Raw genomic sequence first — 22,816 nt, 5'->3', positions numbered from 1 at the left:
TTTTCGTTTACTTATAGCTTGGCTCAGTTACAACTATATGTGTCGAAAGCTTTATCTACTGAGTGGGTGCCAAAATGTGTTGGCCTGTTTGGAGAGCAGAGCTTGAGAAGGGAGCCAGTTGGCTTTTTTTTTTTTTCTCTTTTTGAACGTGGCTTCCCTGTAGATGCAGCTTTTCAGGGTTTGTTGAGATGGGCTTTTCTCATGATTCTTTGGAAAACAAGCATTTGTACCTGCATTTCCAGGACTTTCTAACCTTGAGGTCTTCACAGCCTCTGGCAGAACAAAATGTTTTCTTCAGTATCAAAATGTTTTCAGCTTTCCATTGTAGTGCAAAAAAGTGTGTCAGTGGGAGGTCATTTTTCAGGCCTGCCCAGCCCTTCTGATTGGGGAGATCCGTTGTTTGTTGCCAGTGGGTGTGGAAGAGGGAAAACTCCCTCATTTTAGAGGAGGTTTCTGCTGCTGCAGGAGACTCCATTGTGTGCTTGCCTCTGCCCTGGCCCTTGAGCATGATGCTGAACAAGTCACCTCAGCCATGGCCGGCGCAACTCATTGCATCTGCCCCCACCTTTGCAAAGCTGGTCTGAGACCATGAGGATGGATATGAGGAGCATTGAGCTCTTGGAGGTGCAGCCTGAAGTCTAGGGGAGCTGCTTTTCAAGCATGTCATTTTTATAGGGCTTAAGTATTGTGGGAGCTCAAGTCTTGATCTGCTGTTTGCTTTACTTTGTGCTATTCTGTGCCTGTAAAATTGGGGATGGTGCCACCCTCAGGGCATGATGGTGTCTGTGGATCATCCTTGTGTCTCTGACCTTGAATCCTCAACTGGGCTTGTCTCATGCAGCTTGTTGCATTGGATGGCATGCTTAATCATATGACTGTGAAAGCAACTCTGCCTTCAGCCAAGAGAAAGACCAAGGAGACTGAGTTTGCTTGGCCCTGTCTGCAGTCTTCAGCAGCAGTCAAGAGTGGGGGCCAGGGAAGAGTTTATGGCTGGGACACTACAGTGCATTGTCCGAACTCCTACTGATTTACAACTCAAGATACCAGAGGCCCTGCCTTTCTTCCTGATAGTCCTTGATGAACTCTCCTTCCATGAATTCATGTTTATGATATTTTTCAGCCAAGTGAACTTTTGGCCTGCTCAGCGAAGTTCCCCTGTTTAACCATGTCCTGCGTGGTGTTTCTGGCTGAGCTTTCCCACAGTCCTTCCTACTGCTGCTTTTGCACTTTGCAAACCTCAAAAGGATCACTGAGGTGGAGAGAGATCTTGTGTCGCTTGCTAGCAGCCATTGACCATTGCAAAGTCAAATGCATGTGGTTCAGGATACCAGGTTCAAGACTGCATGTCCATCCTGGATGCTTTATGGGGCAGGGAGAGGCACCATGTGGCTGTGACGCTAAGCCCCCACCAGCCTGAGCTAGTGTCCAGCTTTATTCTTTCAGCAGGCTGCCACCGTGTCCTGTGGGGATGTGATGCAAGAGGATTAGTTCTTTTACAGAAATATGTATTTTAAAACCTGATTAAGCTGCTTGAAATGCAGATCCTTTGTGGTTCCCACTAGAGCTTTTCAGCAGATACAGGATTTCTTTCCTGAGAGGGATATGATGAGGATGTTAAAAACAGGTATCTTGTCCCCTTATTGTTGTAGAGACAACATGGGCTCAGGTCAATCTGTGCTAGCTTGGAGGAAATCCTGCTTTCACACTTAGCAGAAGATGGAGCTGGAGTCCCACCTGCTATGGTTAGATGGTTAGATGTTGGCTTCCAAGTTTGAAAGCCTGTTGCAAACTGAGTTAATGGGGACACAAAACGCTTGAATGTGACTCACTGTGTTATGTGTTAAAGCAGTGCTAGTTCAGCTTTTTTAAAGGAAGGTTAACAGTGGTCCTGGTTTGTTGAACTGATTTGTGGAGCGATCAAAGGGAATGGTTTTGATGAAACGGGATATTGCGCTGACGTGTTGGCTCCTAGCGCCCACTGGAGGACCCTCTGAGTAAGCCAGTCCCCTGTGGCATCTCTGAACAGCAGGGCTTGTGGTTTTGATTGCATCTTACAACTGAACAAAATTTAGTTCAGCTGACAATCTCTACACTGCACGTCAAGTTTTAACTTCCGTGGTATTTGGTGTATTAGTCCTGTCTGTCTCTCTGTTCTGGTTTAAGGGATAGGGTGCCTCCCTTGGCATGGTAAGAGGTGGGACATTTACACTGGTTTATTTACCATAGGGAACCACAACCCATTAATTAAATTCCTAAATCTCATATTCAGGGAAAAAAAAAGTAAAATTACATGTAGATACAATTCCTACCTGATTGGTATTTTCTTATACTGAAGTTAATGTGTAGTCACAATATGTACCCTTGTCCTCCGTCCCTCTTGTCCCTGAATCTGAGGGAGTCATTCTCAGTTTACCATTTCTGTAACCTGATAGTTTGCTCCAAAAGAAGATAAAGAAGCATGGTCATGTGTACTTGGTAGTTCTTGCTGGTATGGGAATGGTGGTGTGCTGCTCTGTTTTGGTACAGCATTTCTCATGCAGATGCCCTTGCACTGTGCATAGCAGCTCAGCTGGCTGTTGGTCACAGCTCTGTGCACCACTGGGCACTGGATTTGCCAGTGGAGGTCATGGAGCTACACCATCTCTGTGTTTTTTAACTGGTCACCTATCTTCTGGTCATGTATTTCCCTTCTTTTTGGTATTCTCTGAGGTTAGACGTTCTTGATCACTTTCTGTGGGTGTTTAATCCCAAAACTTATCTGTACTGCAGTAAGAACATAGTTTATGTTCCCTCCTTTGGCAAGATAACCAGTTTTGCATTGAGTGTGGTCCAGCAGTCTTGGCATGATCCAGAGCAGCCTTGAAACAAATGCCATACATCAAAGCAAAGCAGTTCTCCTTTTGCAGTGTCAAACCCATTGTTTGCAAAATGAACTCGAGCTGAACGGCTTAAATGGGTTCATTTAGAGGAAGTAATTTAGCAGAGCTGCACGAATATTAAAAATAGGGCAATCACGGAAGGATTTATTGTTTAAATTGTTATTTTTGTTAGCAGCTGGCGAGAGGCTTTGTTTGTCAAATATTTGTTGCCCATGTGGGTGTCCCTTGTGATTTCTGGAATGAAGATAGGAAGATTGTCTTTAGAACATCTGTACTGGCCTTGCAAATTCATCCCAAAAATGTAGGAGTGCAGGATGACTTACTAGCTTTCGCGTGTCAAGGAAATTAGAGTACTGACATCATCTAATTCAGAGATAAAGAAATGCCTGATCTGGGTGCCTTCAGAAAGGCAGATTTTAACACCCAACTTGCTGATGTGAAGTCACACAGCCTAAAACTCAGTCTGATTTACAAGATGACTGGAACATAGTCCTAGTTTAGTTGTGGGTTTGGGTTGGTTGCTTTTGTTTTGCCAGTAATGCATCATCAGGTGCTTGAGAAGTCCCACTTCCCCTCTGGACCTGCCAGCCAAGCTCTGCACCACAATGGTAGAATTCCTGGTAGTGAAATGGGCAAAATTTCCAGGGGAACACCATCTTGATGAGGATTTCCCCTGGGAAAGAATTAAGCTGATTTTGAAGTATTTACTGCCTTAGTCCATTCAATGAATCAAACACAAGTCTATAGGTTTAGGGTTAAGAGAGCTAAATTGGGACTTCAGAGAGTCTGAGGTTTCTCCATCATTTTTCAGTGTGATCATAGTCAAATCTTTGGTTCCACAGGCAAAAGCCCCCTCTTTCCTTTCTTCCTCCTTTTCTTCTGAGTATAATAGTTTTGCTTTTCTGCAGCACAGAAAATCCTTTCACAGAAGGTTTTTCCCCTTATCAGTGATGGTTACTTTGTCTTCTTTAGGTCAGCTTGCCCATTTGCAAGAGCAGTCAATGGACTTGCCCTGGTAAAAGAAAATTGTTATTTAAGGAAAAGCCTCGTGAACTTAATTTTTATGCATCAAATTCAATTATTAGGACAAAAGTTAGGGTTTTTTGGTTTCTTTTTTTTTTTTTTTGGTAAGATGGCAGGATTTGGGAGGGGATTTTAAGCAGTAAGTTAGATCAACCTCCAGAGGCAAGTGTTTGACTTCAAACTTGAAATCTTCTTGATCATTTCATAATTTTAAAAGCTTGTTTTACCATTTGCAAATATTATTAGCTGAAAACATTGATAACATTTTGAAAGCCTTTTTTTCCCCTCTCCTGGAGAGATGTCCAGGCTGCAGTACCAAAATAGGGCTAGGTGCTTGTCTAGAAAAAAAAGGGATTGTATTCCTGATTACATGAGATAGTTCTATGAATAAAAATGCAGCTGGGGGAGTCCTGACCCTACCCTCACCATTGTGTCTGGGTTTTCCCAGGGCTGAGAGTCCTGCCAGCTGTCAGTTGGTTTCTAATCATGTTCCTATGAAGATGGCCCTCCTGTTAAGTGAGCCAGACGTGTGACTAACATGTGCTTCATAGCACCGCACTGCAAGAGTGTTTCTCCACTGGCTTCATTCTTGGGCTGATCCGTGCTGTGTTTTCAGGAGGGAGTTCCTCTCTGGAATGGGATGCTGCTGCAGCCTGCCACGAGCTGTGCACTTGGACAGCTTCACACCCTGCCTGTGCCAGCTACAGCAGGCAGAGGTACTACCTCAGCAGCGGAGGGAAAGTAAGGGCGCAATAAGGACATTGTTTTAGACCTCATCAGTCTTTGTGATGACCAGCACTGCTTATTAATGACAAATCTTTCCTCCTGCAACATTGGAGAGCTCTGCCTTCTACGGATGGCTGAGCAAGAGCTGGCCTGAGGGGGCTGTATGCAGTTTGGGGATCTTTTGAATGTCCCGTGCAGCTTCTGGCTCTTCTTCTTTGTTTCCACCCCTCAGCATAGCATGTGGCACTTGCACTTGTTTCTTGCCCTGACCCCATTTGTTATGGAGCCATGGAGATGCTGACTAAAGAAATGGGTAGGTGGGGTAAGGAGGAGGTGCTGCCTTGTGTCATAAGAACCAGAGTTTATACATACTTAAATTTCAAGTGGAAGGTGGCAAATCATGCATGTAATTTGTTGGGACAAGCCTAAATATTCTTCTAGTGTGCTTTCTATTAATCATGCAGTGGTTCTGCTCCTAACAAATGTCAGCAATGGTTGGGAACAGTCCACCAGGCATTTAGCTATCAGATGAGAGGAAAAGATGCTCCCTGGCAACACCTCTTGTGTGGGTAGTCACATGCAACCTTCTATTTATGCGGGCAAACACAGTTGCTCCCTTTCAGGGCCAAATACTTAACAAAAACCTGAGGTTACTTTCTCAGACACCATGAACTGAGCAGTGGTAGCCCTCAGAGCAGAGGACACTGATGTTTCCTCATTTCCAACAGGTCTATGTTGTGGTGTACTCTTGTCTCAGGGGTCCATCTCTTTATCTGGGAGGAGCATCAAGAAAAAGCCTCCTGCCTCTTCCTGCAACCTGCTTTCACAAAGCAGAGGAGCATCGTCTACCACCAGTGGGGAAAAACTTTTTGTTTAGGAAGCCAGGCCAGGAGGCATTTGGAAATAGCTCACTCAAGCCTGATCTTAAAGACATCTGAGGTCTTGGTGTCTCCCAGTTTGTCAGGCTCCTGGAAAGGTTCACGAGAAGGGAGGGCCAAAAGCAGAGTTAGGATTTGGCTTCTTGGTCTGCTCTCTCCGTGGTAGAAGGTTTGGAGCCATGTCTTTATTTTTTGTCTCATTGCCTGGATGAGGTAAGGCAGGGTGGGCTGAGTGCTGAGGTCATGCACATGTGGCCAAACAGTAAATTTCCAAGGAAAGGAGAGGGTGTACCAGTGCCCTTAACCATCTGGCTGCAGAGGTTCCATGGCTCTTCTTTGGAGACACTGCCGGGTCATTTCTTGGCTTCTTAGAGCCTTGCTTGGGGCTGAATTTTAGGTAAGAAATTCCTCCCCCAAACATCACATCTTTGATCTAGACTATTGCAAGAAATGCTTTCCAGTGTCCCTAAATTTTCCCTGCCAGGGGCCCGATATCCAGGAGTGAGTGTGTTGTGTTGAGAATTGGATTATCTCTTTTAAATATGTTTGGGTTACAATGATGAGGTTAAACTGTGGGAATAAAATCAATAGGAGAGCCCCGGATCTGATTAAACCCTGTCCACCAGTTATCTCTGCCTCCCAGCTGTCTTGCAGTGTATGCTTGTTCAGATGAAATCTCTCCAGGGTTTGCTCTCAGGCCATTGATGCTTATTTTGTGTGGTGCCTTCACTCTGTTCTGATCATGCTATGGTTCTGGCTTCCCAAGCCATGTCCCAGCTGGGGGATGACTGGGTAGGAAGTTGGTGTTTCCAGCCAAGCAAGCTGCCATCCCAGACATCTGCTGCTTGCTTGTGTTTCTCTCTCTTGCTTTATCTTTGGTGTAGCTGACGCCGAGAATTTGAGTTGGTGTGTGGCAGGCGGCTGCTCAGGGTGAGGAAGAGTTTACCAGCAAGATTATTGACACAGCAGAAAAATCAGAGGGATTTGGTAGCAGATCAAAGAGGTTTGACAGCGTTGCCAGCATTGCCAAATTGCAAAAATGCCCTCAGTGATGTTTTCCCAAGCTCCAAAAGATGCCAGCATGCAAAAGAAAAGCTCTGAGATGCATGCACTGGGAAGATTTATGGCACAGCAATGTGTACTTGTAACAATCTCGTTACATCAGCCATGTAGGAATGTGTTAGTTCCTGCATCTTCCCAAGGCACGGATGTTATCGTAATTCATCTCCTGCAGGACGGATCCAGCAGATCAACATTCTGCAAGGGCAGGTGTGTAGCTGGAGTTCCTACTGATGCAGAGGCTGTGACAGATTCGAAGCATGCACATTCATTTCTCCATCCAGAAATATCAGTCTCATCTGTTGTGGTTTGCAAACAAATTGCAAAATAGATGCTTTGTGGTTTCTGGAGTGCTGCAGTTGAGGAGTGTGTGGTCACGGGGCAGGTGTTAGGCTGCAGCAGGGGAGGTTTTGCTGCAGGGCTGAGTGGTGGCAGGCTGTTGGGAAGGTGCGTTTGGGCGTGTGTGCTGTGCTGAGGGTCCTTGGCTAGGTGATGCATAATTTCAGAGCAGTGCTAGAGCTCAACCAGGAGTAAACACAGCAGGAGCACACCTGTGCATCCTGGGAGAAAGAGTTATTTTTGTTAGCTGGATCTTCAGCGTATGCTCATTTAGTCTGTGCCCAAGTCGGAGCCCCTGGGGACGGGTGGAAATTAAACCGCTGTGGTGCTGGCTCACCTTTGCAGGCTCAAAACGTTCAAACAGACTTTTGAGACCCCTCTGCAAGGAACCCCAGACAAAATGGCAAGAAACACAGAAACCAGATCTTTTATTTTCTGACTCACCAGGATGCATTGAGCTCACTCACTTTTCCAGGGTCAGATCTAGAGAGGTTTTGTTTCTTTGGTTTTGTTTTGCTGCGGTACCCAGGCTCTGTGTTTCAGATAGCATCTTGTCCATCCACTACACTCCAACCCCCAAATAATTGATTTTATCCTTTGAAACAACTGCAGATGGGGGAAGTGATGTCAGGGACACACACGCTCTGGTTGATGTGGCAATGAAAATGGGAAGCGAGAGTCCCTGGAATGAGAAGATGCGTTGCTGGAGGGTATTGAGACTAAAGTCCTGAAAATCATGCTGAAGTGTTAATGACACAGCAAGCAGAGGGAAAAAAAAACCCAATCAGGCTGTTCTGCTAACATGTTTAAAAGGGAACTTGAACTTTATTTTTCTCCCATTCCTTTTTTCTTTTTTTTTCTTTTTCTTGTAAAAATTTTATGCTTGGACAAATGAAAGATGATCACTTCTCTGCTATGACCTCAGATGTGGAAATATTTATATAGCAAGATGTGAACCATGGGAAAGGCCAGACCTGCTCTTGAACTGATGGTATGAAACTGAGGATAAACCTGTGGTTGTGCAGAATCTGGCTGTGGAGAAAATATTTATATCCTTGTTCCTTCCTGAGAATTTTCCTTTGGATGCCTCAGTTGGAAGTTCTCACTATTAATAAGATCTTGTAGATATTATATGTGCAAAAAATCATTGTCTAAGTACTGTTGCTAGCACTGCAGGACACAAAGAGCCTGGTTTAGATTGCATCCCAGTAAAGAAGCTGAGGCTGCTCTGCCCACAGCAGGTCAACATTAGGAAGCACCAAAATTCAGGCCTTTGGCTCAGCACTGTGCTGATCTCTTGTTTGCCCTTGGAAGCGCACACATATGTGTTAGGTATTGTTTCGTCTGCCTATCCCACCGTGTTTCCATCTGGGTCCTGGTTTTGCTCAGCTCAGCCCTGCTGTGTTGCCGTTTCGTGCCCCAGCTGCATTTATTAGCAGCCGTGTCATGTTGAACACACCAAGTACATCAGCAGCTACGAAGTTGCTTTTGTTTTGCAAACGTAATTAAAATAATAGGCGAGTCTGCCTGTATTTTAAAATGCCGAAGAGGCAGGGAGTGTGCTGCCTGTACCTCTGCACACTCTCTGTTCTCCCATGCCTTGCCTGCGGGTGTATCAGTCACCTGGCAGCGCTCCTGCAACCAAGCAAATCACCTTCTGCCACTGCCGGCAGTGGCAGACGTGAAGGTACTGCTACCAGAGCACTCTGAGCAGAGGGAAATACTGTCTTCAAACAACAAGTCTGCGCTGTTCAGACAGAAATCCAACTTACAGCAAACTGACAATTTGCTGAGGCTTACTGGAATGGCTCATGCAGATTTTTAGTAGATTTGCATTTCTCTCCCTTATGTTAGTCCCAAATGAAATTTTCTTTGGTACAGAGAACAACAAGGTAACAAAATTGGTTTGTTTTGCTTTGTTTTCATCAGGGATCAACCAATGTGGTTTACCAAGCCCATCATGTCAGCAGGAGTAAGAGAGGTCAGGTCGTCGGTACCAGGGGTGGATTTCGAGGCTGCACGGTTTGGCTAACAGGTATTTTTGTCTGCGCACAAAAGCATGGCTTCATGTGTGAAACCCACTTGCATAAGTGAGTATGGCTCAGAGGTGGGGATTTGAGATCTGCAGGAAACATCAGAGCTCCGTGTGAACTGGGAATTGCAAAACGTTTACATGAGGGAAACACCGACACACAGTGCTGGCACAGCAAGATATTCTCTCTGGCAGCTTCTGCCCATAACTAATGTTTTTATGAATTTCACAGCTGTTATCAGCCTCCTTTGAACATGTCAGAAGACCTTTAGGGTCACACTTGTTGTTCCTAAGCGTGTGGCTTAGAAAGCCTTGGCTCAGATCCAATGAGGCATGCCCAGGGTTGTCCAAGAGAGCATGCAGATGGTTTCATTCTGGGTCGGTGGGAAGTTTATTGGGACACCTAGGTTTACTGTGTTTAAAGTGACCTCGTGAGCAGCACAGCAAGTTGGTTGTCTTGTCTGAAGAATAAATACTCCCACGAATTTATTCTCTGGACAATGAGTTGCACTGGAAGCAATTACTTGCACAGCCGGTGCAGGTTTCTTATGTTATTTCTCATTTCATATGCCTTCAGGTGTGTTGCCCTTCTCTTCTGCTTTGAAAGATAAACACATTGTTTGAGGATTAGGGCCTGCTAGAAATGGCAATTGCATTTCTTTTGCTCCACTAATATATACACAACTCTATCTTCTGCAGGTTGTCCAGTTATTTCTTTGCTTGTTAAATATTGGTATTTTCTTTGACTGCCAGATGTTGAAAGATGTATTTGGAAGGGTTTGTAAAGCCATTCTGGTTTGCCTTTATATCATCTTATGTGCTAGATGTTGGATTAAAACACATTTCTGTTTTGTTCTCCTTTTCAATTTTGAAAAGATGATCAACACCTAATCTGCTTTAATATAATTTCTGAAGCCAAAAAACCTATCCAGGGCAATTTCCTTCTTTTTTTAATTATCACTCAGAAATCTTGTGTCTGAAAGGTAGGTTTGTGTTTCTCTGGCTAATGATTATTCTTTGCAATAGACAGTGGTCTCCTAACTTTCTATCAATTTAATTTTAAGAGACTATATAGAAAGACATTTTACTACATGGATTATGTGGATTAAATGGAAGGGCACTTGAATGCCCTACGTTGCCAGCTCAGGACAGCTATCAGTTAGTCTATTGTACTACAAAAAAACAAAGGCACAGCCAGCAGGGTTCATCTCTTCCCAGCCAGGTTTCCTCTCCAGCACAAACACAGCTGTTCTGCATCAGACCAAAAGTCCACCTCACCCAGGGTCTTGTCTCCACACTAGTAGGTGTCACGCAAAGGGTATAGAAACAGGTGAGCAGATGATGCTGTCTCCATAGGAGATTCTCCTGAAGCTATTTCCTGAGACAAGTGTGGTGTTTGGAGTTGTAATCTCTCCTAAGTCAAGGTCCTCTTCCATCTCAAGAATTTTTTTCAACACCCAAGGGAAAGGAGGAGGTTCATGCTCCAGGTGCACTTGCTGCTTTCTGACACAGCCAGTAGCAAGTGTTTTTTCTTCAAGTGAATGGAGCTGGGATGGGAAGAAGCCACCTCCTTTTGCATTGTTGTCTTTCTGGTTGATGAATCCAGGAGGCGCAGACAGCTGAAGATGCGCTGCTTGTCTGCCCAGCCATCCTGCTCTGTGCTCACACAGATCTGTGGGTGCTGCTTTGTGGTGTCTGTGGATACAGACCGGCAATTGCTGCTGGAGCCTGTCCCACTGTTTGCAGGAAGAGCCTCTCCTTGGGTTCAATCTGGGAGAACATTTGGCTGTTCATAGGGAAAACAGGAGGAGAAAGATGCTGAGAGACTTTCAGGCAACAGCATCCATTCAAGCTTCCCCTTTTTACTGATACTTATTTGTCCCACCATGGCAAGAGGTATTTTTGTAAGACTACTGGAGTGAAGCCCTCCAGATTTTGGGATGTAGCAGCTTTTCTTATGACATTAATGCCACCCCTTCAATAAGAAAGGTTGACCAGAACTCTCTGGTGGTAACTGTGTGCTAAAATGTGTCTCCAACTTCGCCATGTCATTCCTTCCTAAAGCAATGTAAGACAGAAGGAGTTTTGTTGCCAGTGTCCTAGGAGGTATTGCAATACACTGTCATTTTTGCTCTTTTGACCTCAAACCTGACCCTCACTTTTCTGTCTTCAACAGGCCTTTCTGGAGCTGGCAAGACAACCATTGGCTTTGCTCTGGAAGAGTACTTGGTCTCACATGGCATCCCTTGCTATTCCCTGGATGGTGATAATGTTCGGCATGGCTTGAATAAAAACCTGGGTTTCTCACCTGGGGACCGTGAGGAGAACATCCGCCGCATTGCAGAGGTGGCCAGGCTGTTTGCTGACGCTGGGCTTGTCTGCATAACTAGTTTCATTTCTCCATTTGCAAAGGTAATCTCACTGCATCATATTCTGCTCTTTTCTGGGCAACCTAGATCTCATGATTGTTCTTAGGGAAGAGAAAGTTACATAGAGGACTTCTTACGTATGCTGTCAGATGCTCCTTTTAACTAAAATACACCAATAACAGAGCGACATGCAAGCAGTACAAATTTCTGGAGGTCAGTTTGACATGACTTTTTTGAGTATATTCAGTGTTACAAATCAATTAAAAGCTGATTAAAAATCAATTAAAAGCTGAGAGAAGTTTAAAATCTCCCTATAGAGGCTCCTTCTGTTTACTCATTAGGAGGCAGAAAAGAAGCATAGAAGCAGTAGTCTGTCATAGATCTATCACTGCTCTGTTTGAAGAACTACTGATTGCGTTTTTATGCTTCCTGAGAATACCAAGTAGCTGCTGTTATCAGGCTGATGCAAGCAGTTCCTTTTTGTTCGATACAGGACAGATAACTATTCACATTCTAAAGTTCTGCTGATCTCCTTAATGAAGGGAGCTTCTTGATCTTTCAGATGGAAAACACTGAAAACAGATGAAAGTTGTAGAACTCTTTTTTTCTTAAGTATCTTTGAAGAAAAAGGGGGAAGGGAGATGAAAAATCCTCATTAGAATTAGTGTTAATTTATTAAATCTGTATCAGAGATGTATCTATATGTGTTGAATTCCAGGGCACGTCGTATGGTAGGAAGATGCTTGCTGCAATTCAGGCACATACAATTTTCCCTTCTTTCTTCTAACAGGATCGTAAAAATGCACGGAAAATTCATGAAGCAGCTGGACTTCCTTTCTTTGAAATCTTTGTAGATGCTCCTCTAAGTATTTGTGAAAGCAGAGATGTGAAGGGTCTGTACAAAAAGGCAAGAGCTGGAGAGATCAAAGGTATGGAAGAGTGGGCTTTTATTTTGCCTTTTGCTTTCCAAAGCGTTGAATATCTTGTCACTGCAGCTCTGCACATAGAGGTGGGTTACTAAAGGCCCTTTGCAGTGGGTGAGAGTATCCTGTTTCCCTAATCTTTCTGTCACAAGTGTCACTCGCAGTACCCAGCACAGTTGCATACTCATGATTGTTTGTACAGTGTTGTTGGCTATAGGGCACAGAGTATTATATTAAATAAATTTAGTTTGGGTTTAATTGTCCATAGGATTCACGGGAATTGACTCAGAGTATGAGAAGCCTGAGTCTCCTGAACTAGTGCTGAAAACGAACGTTGCGTCAGTGTCTGAATGTATTCAGCAGGTTGTGGAGCTCCTCCAAATACAAGTAGGTCATTTTTATGCCACCGCCGCTAGCAGCTTTGTAAAGCTGCTTTCGGATACAGACTTTTTGGTGCGCACTTGAAAGCCAGCATGTTGCTTACAATGGCTGTCTGTCTCTCTCTTTCAGAACATTGTGCCCCACAGCTCAGTTAAGGACATTCTTGAGCTCTTTGTGCCTGAAAATAAACTCAGTACTGTACAAGCTGAAGCAGAGATGCTACCATCTGTAGAGATCACTAAGGTATCATCATGCATGGATAATGTGCTGTGATTCAGTCATTATTTAGCTGTTTGAAGGGTAGAAGCTTTGATGGGGATGTTGCTAGAAGGGGCTCTGTTCCTCTGATATGTCCTTTTGTGGCTGAGGTTTATGGTGAGCTGAAGTGTGGTCCTAATCCTCAGCCATTTTCTGCTGTGTCTCCACCCTGTGCTGTAGCAAGCCAGGGGTGTCAGACCCCTTTGTTGTGTTACTACAGACCTGCAGGCAATTGTGCTATGAAAGTGTGTGAGTCTGGCTTGAAAAACAACCCCAGTCTAACCCCCTCACAGCTTTCTCCCCCTTTATGAATGTCCTCTATTTGAAGCGAAACAAATGAGAGCACTGAAGAAGCAGAAGAGAAGGACAAGCAACCTCTCAGTGTGCCCTGGTGACAGAGTACCATTTGGGTTTGTTTTGCAGCTGGATCTGCAGTGGGTGCAGGTGCTGAGCGAAGGCTGGGCCACTCCGCTGACCGGCTTCATGCGCGAGGCAGAGTACTTGCAAGTGATCCATTTTGGCACCCTGCTGAATGGTACGAACCCCCACGCTTTGCATTAACTCTGGCCAGCAAGCAGCTGCGCGACGGGATGCTTACCCGGTGGTGTCTCAGCAGGCAGCCACATAGAAAAGCTTAATGCTCAGCAGTGTTTTTCTCCTTCTTTACTCTCTCGTGTTAAATGTGAAGGCCTGTAAATGACTGTGGGGGCCAGTAAGCTGTGCTCCAAAACACACCAAAGGTCACGGAATGTGACAGCTTTCACTGCGCTAGGCCTGGTGCTCAGGCACACAGCTTTGACATCTTGCATGGTGCCAGTCAAACATTTCGGAAGCCATTGTGTAGCTCTTTTCATGCTTGGTTGTACTAGGGTAAATAAAGATGCAAAGCCAAAGCCAAGTAAGCAGGGAGGCTGCCAGGCTGAATCTGAGGTAGGAGGACAAGGCGGCTGTTCCTTGGAAACAGGAGCAGAGCCTGATTTCACTTTTTTCCCCTATTTTTGTGATTATTCATTACTGTGACTTGGAAGAAATCAGATTTATCTATTCATTAGCAACATGTTTGAGGTGCTTCATGCCTGGAAATGACAGAAAGTACTCAGGCGGTGATCGTCTACAGCTGAGACCAGGGTGGTAGATATTTCTGTCCCATTTCTCAGCTGTGGATGCTGTTGCTTGACTTCACATGCACAGGGCACTCACTTTGGGTTTTGTAGACCTGATAGTGATCTCTGGTCTTGGGTATTTGAGATCTTGGCAAGTGACTCCCTTTGAGTCTTGCCCTCCTAGAGGATCTCATAGTCATGCAGTAACTTGTTGATATTAGGATTTGGGCACCATGCAGCATATGCAAAGCTCAGGACTGCTTGCTTTGGACCAGAAGAGTGTCTGTATGCAGGCTTCTGCCTTCACACATGTTATAGCCTTTTACCTTCCACCTAGTGTGCAAACAGTGTTCAGAAGCACATGTCCTTGTTATCAGACCCTAGTCTGTGGTCTTTGAGCTACCTGTTGTGCCTGACAAGGTACAGAGGCACCCTGTAATGACTGTGCTGCTCCAGAGCTCCGTACTTTGCACCGGAGGCTCATCTCAGCACTGGTTTTGGGGTGCCCGCTCCAAACCTGTCAGCTTCACTGGGCTCAGGTCCTCTGGGGTCTTTGGGCATGCATTCAGGATTTGCAGGGCTCTGTGGGGTCAGAGACAAAGCCCAGAACACTGGCTTTTGCTGGGGGGATGAACACTCCAGAGCAAGGTCTTTGTAGTAGCATCAGTCCCCAGTCCACCTTGTCTCCGCAGAGGTCTCTAAACTCAACATCTGCATGGTCAGACCCACAGGGTGACATCTGGGCAGGAGGGAGAACATTCCTGGTTTGCTTGGATGAGCTTTAGGGAACAGTGGAGAGTTTCCATCTCATGGTGCTCAGGCTTGGGTGCGGCAGCATTGCCAAAGAGAGATTTGAGGCTGGTCTGTCAAGAGTCATTGTTCCAGCCCTCTTGCCCTGGGGTGCGGGTGATGGTTTTGGCAGCTCTAGCTGTGCCTGAAAGGGCTGCGATAGTTTTGGTGGATTTGTGCAAGTTAATGCTCCTTTTGCTCAGACTTTGAGCAGTAAATTCCACCTTGAGACCACCAACAGTTGGGTGGATTGAGGTGCTTTGTGTAGGGGCATGATGGCCACCAGGAAGAAAGGTGGATCTGTGCATTGTATGGCAGCAGGAGTGCCACAGAGTGTCCAGCACTTTTTCCTCCACACCAGTGATGGGTGCCTCTGCTGGGACTGGGTGACAGCAAAAAAGCATAGGTGTTGTACATCGCTCCCAGCCAGTGCAAACCGTGTTGGATAGGTGAGCGCTGGAGAGGCTGGGGCAGCACCATGGAGGATGGCAGCCACACCAGCAGGCACCCTGCCTGTGGTTAGGTGCTGCTTGCCAGAGGTGCTTTGGTTCTTGCAATGATTGCTGCAATTGGTGCATGGGGGTGTTAATTGTGTTGTGTTTGTATTCTCCCAGGAAGGAATCCCTCTGTAGCTGGTATGTATATAACTATTCTTAGGTTGTACAGAAATGACTTCAATTTACATTTCTTTGCTATAAAGTAATTTTCTGAGATTTTTTTTAAAAAAGGAACAACTATTAAGACTCTTATAAACTGCCACAGCCTGTTTGTGATTCAGCTGGTTACGAAGTGGCATGACACATCCCATGTCCTTTTAATTAATTTTATAATTACCTTTGCTGCAGTGATTTATTGTTTTAAACTCTGCATCTTGCATTTGGAAATGGAGCATGGAGAGTCTCAGCTACAGCATCATTTGTTGGTTTCATAATACAGCTTTTTCCATGCTGGCTTTATTGACTAATCACTGAGTAACATAATTTAAATGTATGAAGTTGACATTGATTGGATCCCATGCAACTATAGGTGCGATTATTCATGAAGGTGCTTGAAAATTGCTGCCTGGCAGACAAATGACACCTAAGTGTGAATTAAAAGTAAACGCAAACATTTTAATAAAGATATTTTAAAAATCTACATCATAGACAAAATTCTCAAATTAGGACTCTCAAGGGTCCAAAGTGATTTCAGTCAGATCAGAACAAATTGAATCAATGATTTGTTTGTTCTTGTTTGTAAATGGAAATCCACAGGAGAGACTGATTCTCCTTTATTAATACTCATAGAAGAAATGGGAGGACCTTAGTGGAGGACTGTGAAACTGGGAGAGTGGGGATAAAACCAACATGACTTCAATTTGTCAGGGACAGCAGTGAAATTGGAAAATACACATGCAAGTGTAGACTCACTGTATACACACAGAAAATAGATTAAAAATGGTCTCTGCAGAGATACAAAGGAGGAGGAATAATAGTATAGAGATATCCAGGAAAATAATACAACAGAGAAACAAAGTGAAGTATGACAGTGTTTTTCCAGTTGGAAGAGGCAGTTCAAGAGGAGGTGGGCAAGGAATGAGATGCCTTAGGGAACACTGAGTTGGAGCCATCTTAATAGAGATTGTTCTCGTGGTGGAGGAGGTAATATCCAGGGTTGCATTTTCCCAGTACACTTAAATTTTGCGAAGAGACTTTGCAACAAACTAGCTGGAGAAGAACCAGTCTTTCCACTGAGATAGTGCAGAAAACAATTAAATGCTTCAGGTATCTTTGAGACATCTCTGGCCCAAAGATAAGGAGTTTTCATATTCCACTAACATCATTATTTGTTAGCAGTGCAGAAAAAAGTGGGGCAATGAATACATTTGCAAGACTAATGGTGAATCTCTGAGCTGGTCCTGGAAAACTTTGCTCTCCAAAGGGAGACTGTGTGCCTCTGAAAGCCTCTGTTTATTCAATGCCCAAGGCTGGAGTACATGAAAATCCTCCCTGTCTCTTGCCAGACGGCATTGTCAACTTGAGCATCCCCATCGTGCTGCCAATCTCTGTGGAGGACAAGGAGCGGCTGGAGGGCTGCGAGGCACTGGCACTAAGCTACCTGGGGCGAAGGGTGGCGGTCCTGAAGAACCCTGAGTACTTCGAGCACAGGAAGGAGGAGCGCTGCGCCCGTGTCTGGGGCACCACCTGTGCAAAGCACCCGCATGTCAAAGTAGGTTTGTCCCTGCGCTGCTCTTGGAAACCTGGCCGTTTCTAAGGTTCTGAGGGATGTGGGTGTCCTGTCTGCTTTCCAAGGCCAGCTCCTCAGTGGGAACCACCGTGTCCCAAGCAGACAGGATTGAATTTTTGGGCTTGTGAGTTGACGTTGGGCTTGCTGTTCAAGAAGAGCAATCTGATAACAAGCACAAAGTGAGAGGAAGAATGAGCATGCTGCTGAGGAGCTGCTCCTTTAATCCACTCATCTTCACCAGCGTGCCTACATTCAAACATTTTTAGTATGACTGCCAACTTAGGCTCCAACATTTTCTTGCATTTGCGGTGTGACAATCACAGTGATGCTGCCAAACACTAATCATAGAATCACAGAATGGTTTGGTTTGGTTTGGAAGGGACCTTAAAGCTCATCCAGTTCCACCCCCTGTGCCACGGGCAGGGACACGGGGTTGCTCTCACCTCTCAACCTAGATGAGGTTGCTCAAAGCCCCGTCCAACCTGGCCTTGAACACTGCCAGGGATGGGGCAGCCACAGTTTCTCTGGGCAACCTGTGCCAATGTCTCACCACCCTCACAGGGAAGAGCTTCTTCCTAATGTCTAATGTAAATTTCCCCTCTGTCAGTTTAAAGCCGTTCCCCCTTGTCCTATCACTACACGTTCTTGTAAGAAGCCCCTCTCCAGCTTTCTTGTACTCCCCACTTCAGACACTGGAAGCTGCTCTAAAGGTTTCCCTGGAGCCTTCTCTTCTCCAGGCTGAACAAGCCCAGCTCTCCCAGCCTGCCTCCATAGCAGAGGTGTTCCAGCCCTCAGGGCATCTTCATGTCCTCTGGACTCACTCCAACAAGTCCATGTTCTTCCTTTGCTGGGGGCCCCAGAGCTGGACACAGCACTGCGGGGGGGGGTGTCTCACCAGAGCGGATAGAGGGGTAGAATCCCCTCCCTTAACCTGCTGATCACGCTTCTTTTGTTGCAGCCCAGGATAATGTTGGCTTTCTGGGCTGCCAGCGCACACAGTACTAATGCTGCAGACTGCTGACTCATGCTTCTTTTAGCTACTTTTTACTCCTTGATTTGGCTGCTTCGTGCAGGCAGCCAACAAGGGTGTTGTTATATTTTTACAGCTTGTCTCTTCCCACTTACTCTCTGGCAGTACAAAGAACATCATCCTGTAGAAAGGAAGAGCTCCAGGTTAGGCTGAGTGACTTGAGCTGTCTGCTTAAAAAGACTAAAGCTGAGTTAATTCTGTTTTCCTACCTTAAAATACATCTTTTAATTATTCAGCAGCAGTTGCTCACCTTGCATATTCCCAGGAGGAAAAAGCAAAGAGTGAGGTGGAGGAGGGTCTTGTGCCGTAACTAGTAGACCTCAGTCTGCCAGCACCCAATATAGTGTTAAGGGCTCAGTGGCTGATGCCTCATTTGCAGGGTTACGCTGATCATGACATTCAATTCATGTGATGATAACTGTAAGAATGTTTCCCACCTATAATGTGCTGAAAGGAAACATCACCCTGCAAACAGAGTCAAGCCTAACAGTTTTCAAAGGAGAATGGGAATGGAAAAAGGAGGTATTTTGCTGTCCCCTCCATAATGCATGTGTGTGTAATTCACAGATGGTGATGGAAAGTGGAGACTGGCTGGTTGGTGGAGACCTGCTTGTGCTGGAGAAGATCAAATGGAATGATGGGCTGGACCAGTACCGCCTGACACCACTTGCTCTCAAGCAGAAGTTCATGGAAATGAATGCTGGTGAGTGCCCTGGGTTTCCACTGGTGACATGGCCCTTCTCTGCCCTACCTGGCACTGGGAGACCTGTGTGATCTGGCATTACTTGCTCTCAAGCTCACGGTACTTGCAAATTGCTTCTGTATTTCCCAAAATGGAACTATGCAGGTGGGGTGAGCAGTAAGAGGGACACAGGATATGGCACATAAAGTGGTGTGGGGTCTTCTTGGTTAAGGGCAGTGTTTGCCATTAGTTGCATCCTCAGTGGGCCTTTCCGAGCATGGCACTGGAAAGCATTGAGCATTGTGTCTTCCCTGGCAAGTCAGAGCCTCTCTTTCTGTACCCTGGGCATTTAAAGACCTGTGCTGATGTGCCTGGCATTCACACTTGGGGGACAGCTTAGATGTCTTCTACCAGGTATCTATCCCAGCAGGCTGGCAGGCATGAGACATCTACCCTCACTCTGGGGAAAGAGTGTCAGCCTTCCTGAAGGTGCCGTTAAGCTTGGAGAGGTGGCCAGCCACTTGAGGAGTCGGGGACCTCAGTGGAGGTGTCAGTGGCATGTAAGAACATTTGTAGGAGAGCTGATAGGACTGAAATCGGCACCAAAGGAAGGATATGCAATGAAAATAAACTTCACAGAGTGATGAAGAGGCATCGTAGATGCATGAAACGATCATCTAAGGTATTTAGGGCTTCACACATGTGAAGATAGGACATACAGCTTATGATGTACGTATCTTATGACTGTTGAGATGTGTCGTGTGTAAATGAAGCCGCAGGGTCTGATGATCAGCACAAGCCTGTGATCATCTGAATCTTTCCCTTTTAGATGCTGTCTTTGCATTTCAGCTGCGCAACCCTGTTCACAATGGGCATGCCCTGCTCATGCAGGACACGCGGCGCCAGCTTCTGGAGAAGGGATACAAAAACCCCGTGCTTCTCCTGCACCCCCTGGGGGGATGGACCAAAGATGACGATGTCCCGCTGGAGTGGCGGATGAAGCAGCATGCAGCAGTGCTGGAGGAGCAAGTCCTGGACCCCAAGTCAACCATCGTTGCCATCTTCCCTTCTCCCATGCTCTATGCGGGCCCCACAGAGGTAATGTAGCCATCAGCTGCTGACTGAGACAAGGTGTAAAGCCTGTCCATGAGTGCACCTGCTGCCCGCCTGCCTGTGCAGCCCCAAGAAGGTCACAGGGAAAGGAGTTGGTATTAGCTGGTTCACCTGCAGCTTACTGCAGCAGCTGTTTACCAGCAGAGCTCAACTCTGTGGGCTCCCATGTTTTCACAGGCTGTGTGGGGAGCTGGGGAGAAGGGGACTAGAAACAGACTTTGCTGCTGTAACCTTCTTCTCTGTCAGGCAGTAACATTCATTTGAGTTCTCCCAGTGGTTTCCCTTCTGCCCCTAAATCAGTGGGATAAAAGTGCTGAACCTTCCCTGAAGGAGGAAGGAGAGGGATGTGTGGCTGTGTGGGGCCCAAGGGATGGTGAGCACTGTCTTTGCATGTTCAAAAAGCAAACCACTGCCTCCATTAGCTGTAACAAGGCCAGTTCCCATCCCCAGTGTTTCTCTCGGAGCATACGTCCTTAGGAGAACTGTGATGTTGCATCAGGTCTAAGCAGTGGAAGGTGTGTCTGGGTGGCCTGATCACTATGAGAAACTGCAGCAAGGCTGCTGAACCTCTCCTGCCTGCCTGCATGGCGATTACTAGGATCTCTTTTGCAGCCCCGGATGGGCATCTCAGTTGCTGCTCAGCCCTCATCCAGTGCTGCTGGTGTCTCTCCTTTGCAGGTGCAGTGGCACTGCCGAGCTCGCATGATTGCTGGGGCCAATTTCTATATTGTGGGGCGTGATCCTGCAGGCATGCCTCACCCCGAGACCAAGAAGGACCTCTACGAGCCCACACAAGGAGGGAAGGTCCTCAGCATGGCACCAGGCCTGACCTCAGTGGAGATCATCCCCTTCCGGGTGGCTGCTTACAATAAAGTGAAAAGGGCCATGGATTTCTATGACCCGAAAAGGTAAAGCAGGCAGCAGTGTCACTGCTGCTTCAGCCCGCACAGTGCGAGTGCTTTGGGATCGTGTCTGGCTGCAAGGGGAAAGGCAAAAGCAGATAGTAAACCCAGGCATGAAGCCGCAGATGGTCTTCACCAGTGCGAGGAGGTTTCCAACCATGCACCTGCATGGCAGAAGAGTTGCGCTGTGCTGATTTCTCACCTTTGTTCTGTGCAGGCACAACGATTTTGACTTCATCTCGGGGACACGCATGAGGAAGCTTGCTCGTGAAGGTGAAAACCCACCAGACGGCTTCATGGCCCCCAAAGCTTGGAAAGTCCTAACTGAGTACTACCAGTCACTGGGAAAACAGAATTAACACTCCTCCTCCCTAGAAATGCTTGTATTAAGAGTGAGCAATGATTGATTGATTCCCTATGACACAGATCAGTTACTTGGCATTTCCAATGCTCTGCCTGTAGGATTTTTCTACCTAGGTCAGAGTGGTTTTTACTAATCAGAAATAATTTGAGCCTCGTCCTTCTCCCCTGGAAGCTGCCAGGAGTATCCCCATGGAACTGGAAGGGAAGGGCAGCGAGCCCTGCATTCCCAGCTGAGTGCAGCTGCAGGAAGCCCAGCACAGCCCCTGGGTGGGCCAGCTGGATTGTTCCAATGCCACCAGAGCCAGGCACCAGCCCCCGATGCAGAGCTGGGACCTCAGCACCAGGATGAAAACCACGCCTGTCCCCTGTGTGGAGCAGAAATGAAGAAGTGCCTTTTCTCTACCCGCAGCCAGCTCTGCCTGAAGAGGAAGGAGCCACTGAAGTGAGGAGCAGCTGCTGCTGCCAGGCTGGAAGAGGGAAACAGGCACACAGTGCTTGGATCCATTCGCTGTCCTCCAGGTTGTCCCATAGACCATTTTTGCCAACAAACAGTGGGGTTTTTTTAATGCCCTTTTTTAAAAAGGAGTTTTTAAAATCAGCCTTGACCACCACTCGTTCCTTGTGGCTGAGACAGCTGTTCACTGTCCTTCTTTGCTTTCTCCTGTTTGAACTCTCTGGTCAAAACAAAACCTGGGCTGAACATTACTGATGCTCTGAGTTCAGCTTTCCATGGCAATCCCTGTGCTCACAGCCTAGGGGACCCATGGATGCGGGAAGATGTTCTTGGGAGGCACCGTAAAGACCGGGAGATCTTTGAGAAAGTTCAGGGCAGCAGTCAAAAACTGGGGATGGTTTTTACATGTTTTCATGGGTATCCTCACACCTAGCAGGACTGCATCCCCCCTTTCCTTTGCCTGTGCTTCTCCCATCTGAAAGGCAAATTAAAGGCAAACCAGCAAAATCACAGTGTGAGGTGGGTCCAAGAGGCTGTACCTGTTAAAAGAGTGGAGAGATGGCTCAAGCACTTGCCTTCATCTGTACCCGTAATCCCACATGGGTACAGGTGGCCTGATTTTACTTAGTACCTGCGTGCTGCGGATGCTGGCTCTGGTGGGAGATGGCAGAGGATGGAGAGAAGTCCTTGCCGTCCACCTCCACCTGCATGGGGTGCTGCTGTGTGAGGGGTGTTGGTGCTGAGCCATCATCCCTCACACAGAGAGGTAGCCAGTGGCTGGTGCTGCACCCAGCTATGGCTGGTGGAAAGTTACAGCAGCCCTAACCTTTCTCAACCCACCCTCTCTGACACTGATTTTGCTGCTGTGTTGGCTTTTTTACTGACCCGCAGCACTTGCAGTGAACTCTGACTGGGCAGAGCAGTGTGACTCAGCACCGGAGCTTTACCTGGCCCCGCTCGTGTCTCACTGCAGGCACATGCTGCTGGGACTGGTGCATGTCTCTGTGGTGGCTGAGGTTTGAGCACACTGCCTCACATGGCTGGGAGCCCCTCAGCCACCTCCTGCCCCTGCCTGTGCTGGCTTCCCCAGGGAAAGGGCTGATCCTGCAGCCCTGCTGTGCTGGCAGCAAGGAGCGTGCTGCCTTCCCGGCCACCATACTGAGGTGTGAGGTTTTTACTGAGGGGAAGACAGCCATGCACTTGTCGGTCACTGCAGCAAACTGAATTGGTACTTTCTGTACTCGTCTTTTCTTAGTAGATGCCCCAGGACCAGTCAGATGTGTTTCA

The 22,816-nt window shown here is 46.7% G+C and overlaps 1 protein-coding gene across 2 annotated transcripts in view; it reads left to right on the top strand.

Moving 5' to 3' along the window:
- PAPSS2 (3'-phosphoadenosine 5'-phosphosulfate synthase 2) overlaps positions 1-22,601 on the top strand; it is a 28,386-nt gene extending 5,785 nt beyond the window's left edge. For both annotated transcript variants that reach the window (XM_062637899.1, XM_062637898.1), the window contains exons 2-12: positions 8,834-8,939; positions 11,113-11,348; positions 12,096-12,234; positions 12,497-12,615; positions 12,739-12,852; positions 13,291-13,402; positions 16,762-16,967; positions 18,583-18,718; positions 19,527-19,795; positions 20,489-20,718; positions 20,930-22,601. In XM_062637899.1, coding sequence (XP_062493883.1) covers positions 8,834-8,939; positions 11,113-11,348; positions 12,096-12,234; positions 12,497-12,615; positions 12,739-12,852; positions 13,291-13,402; positions 16,762-16,967; positions 18,583-18,718; positions 19,527-19,795; positions 20,489-20,718; positions 20,930-21,071 — 1,809 coding nt within the window. In that variant the 3' untranslated portion in view covers positions 21,072-22,601. The remainder of the gene's footprint in view (positions 1-8,833; positions 8,940-11,112; positions 11,349-12,095; positions 12,235-12,496; positions 12,616-12,738; positions 12,853-13,290; positions 13,403-16,761; positions 16,968-18,582; positions 18,719-19,526; positions 19,796-20,488; positions 20,719-20,929) is intronic.
- Positions 22,602-22,816: the final 215 nt, after the last annotated feature.

The sequence above is a fragment of the Pezoporus occidentalis genome, unplaced genomic scaffold, assembly GCF_034315485.1.
Source record: "Pezoporus occidentalis ecotype Australia unplaced genomic scaffold, CSIRO_AGI_Poc_V1 ctg54, whole genome shotgun sequence".
Taxonomy (NCBI): Eukaryota; Metazoa; Chordata; class Aves; order Psittaciformes; family Psittacidae; genus Pezoporus; species Pezoporus occidentalis.
The sequence above is the reverse complement of the archived record's forward strand: the minus strand, read 5'-3'. Positions and strand labels throughout refer to the sequence as shown.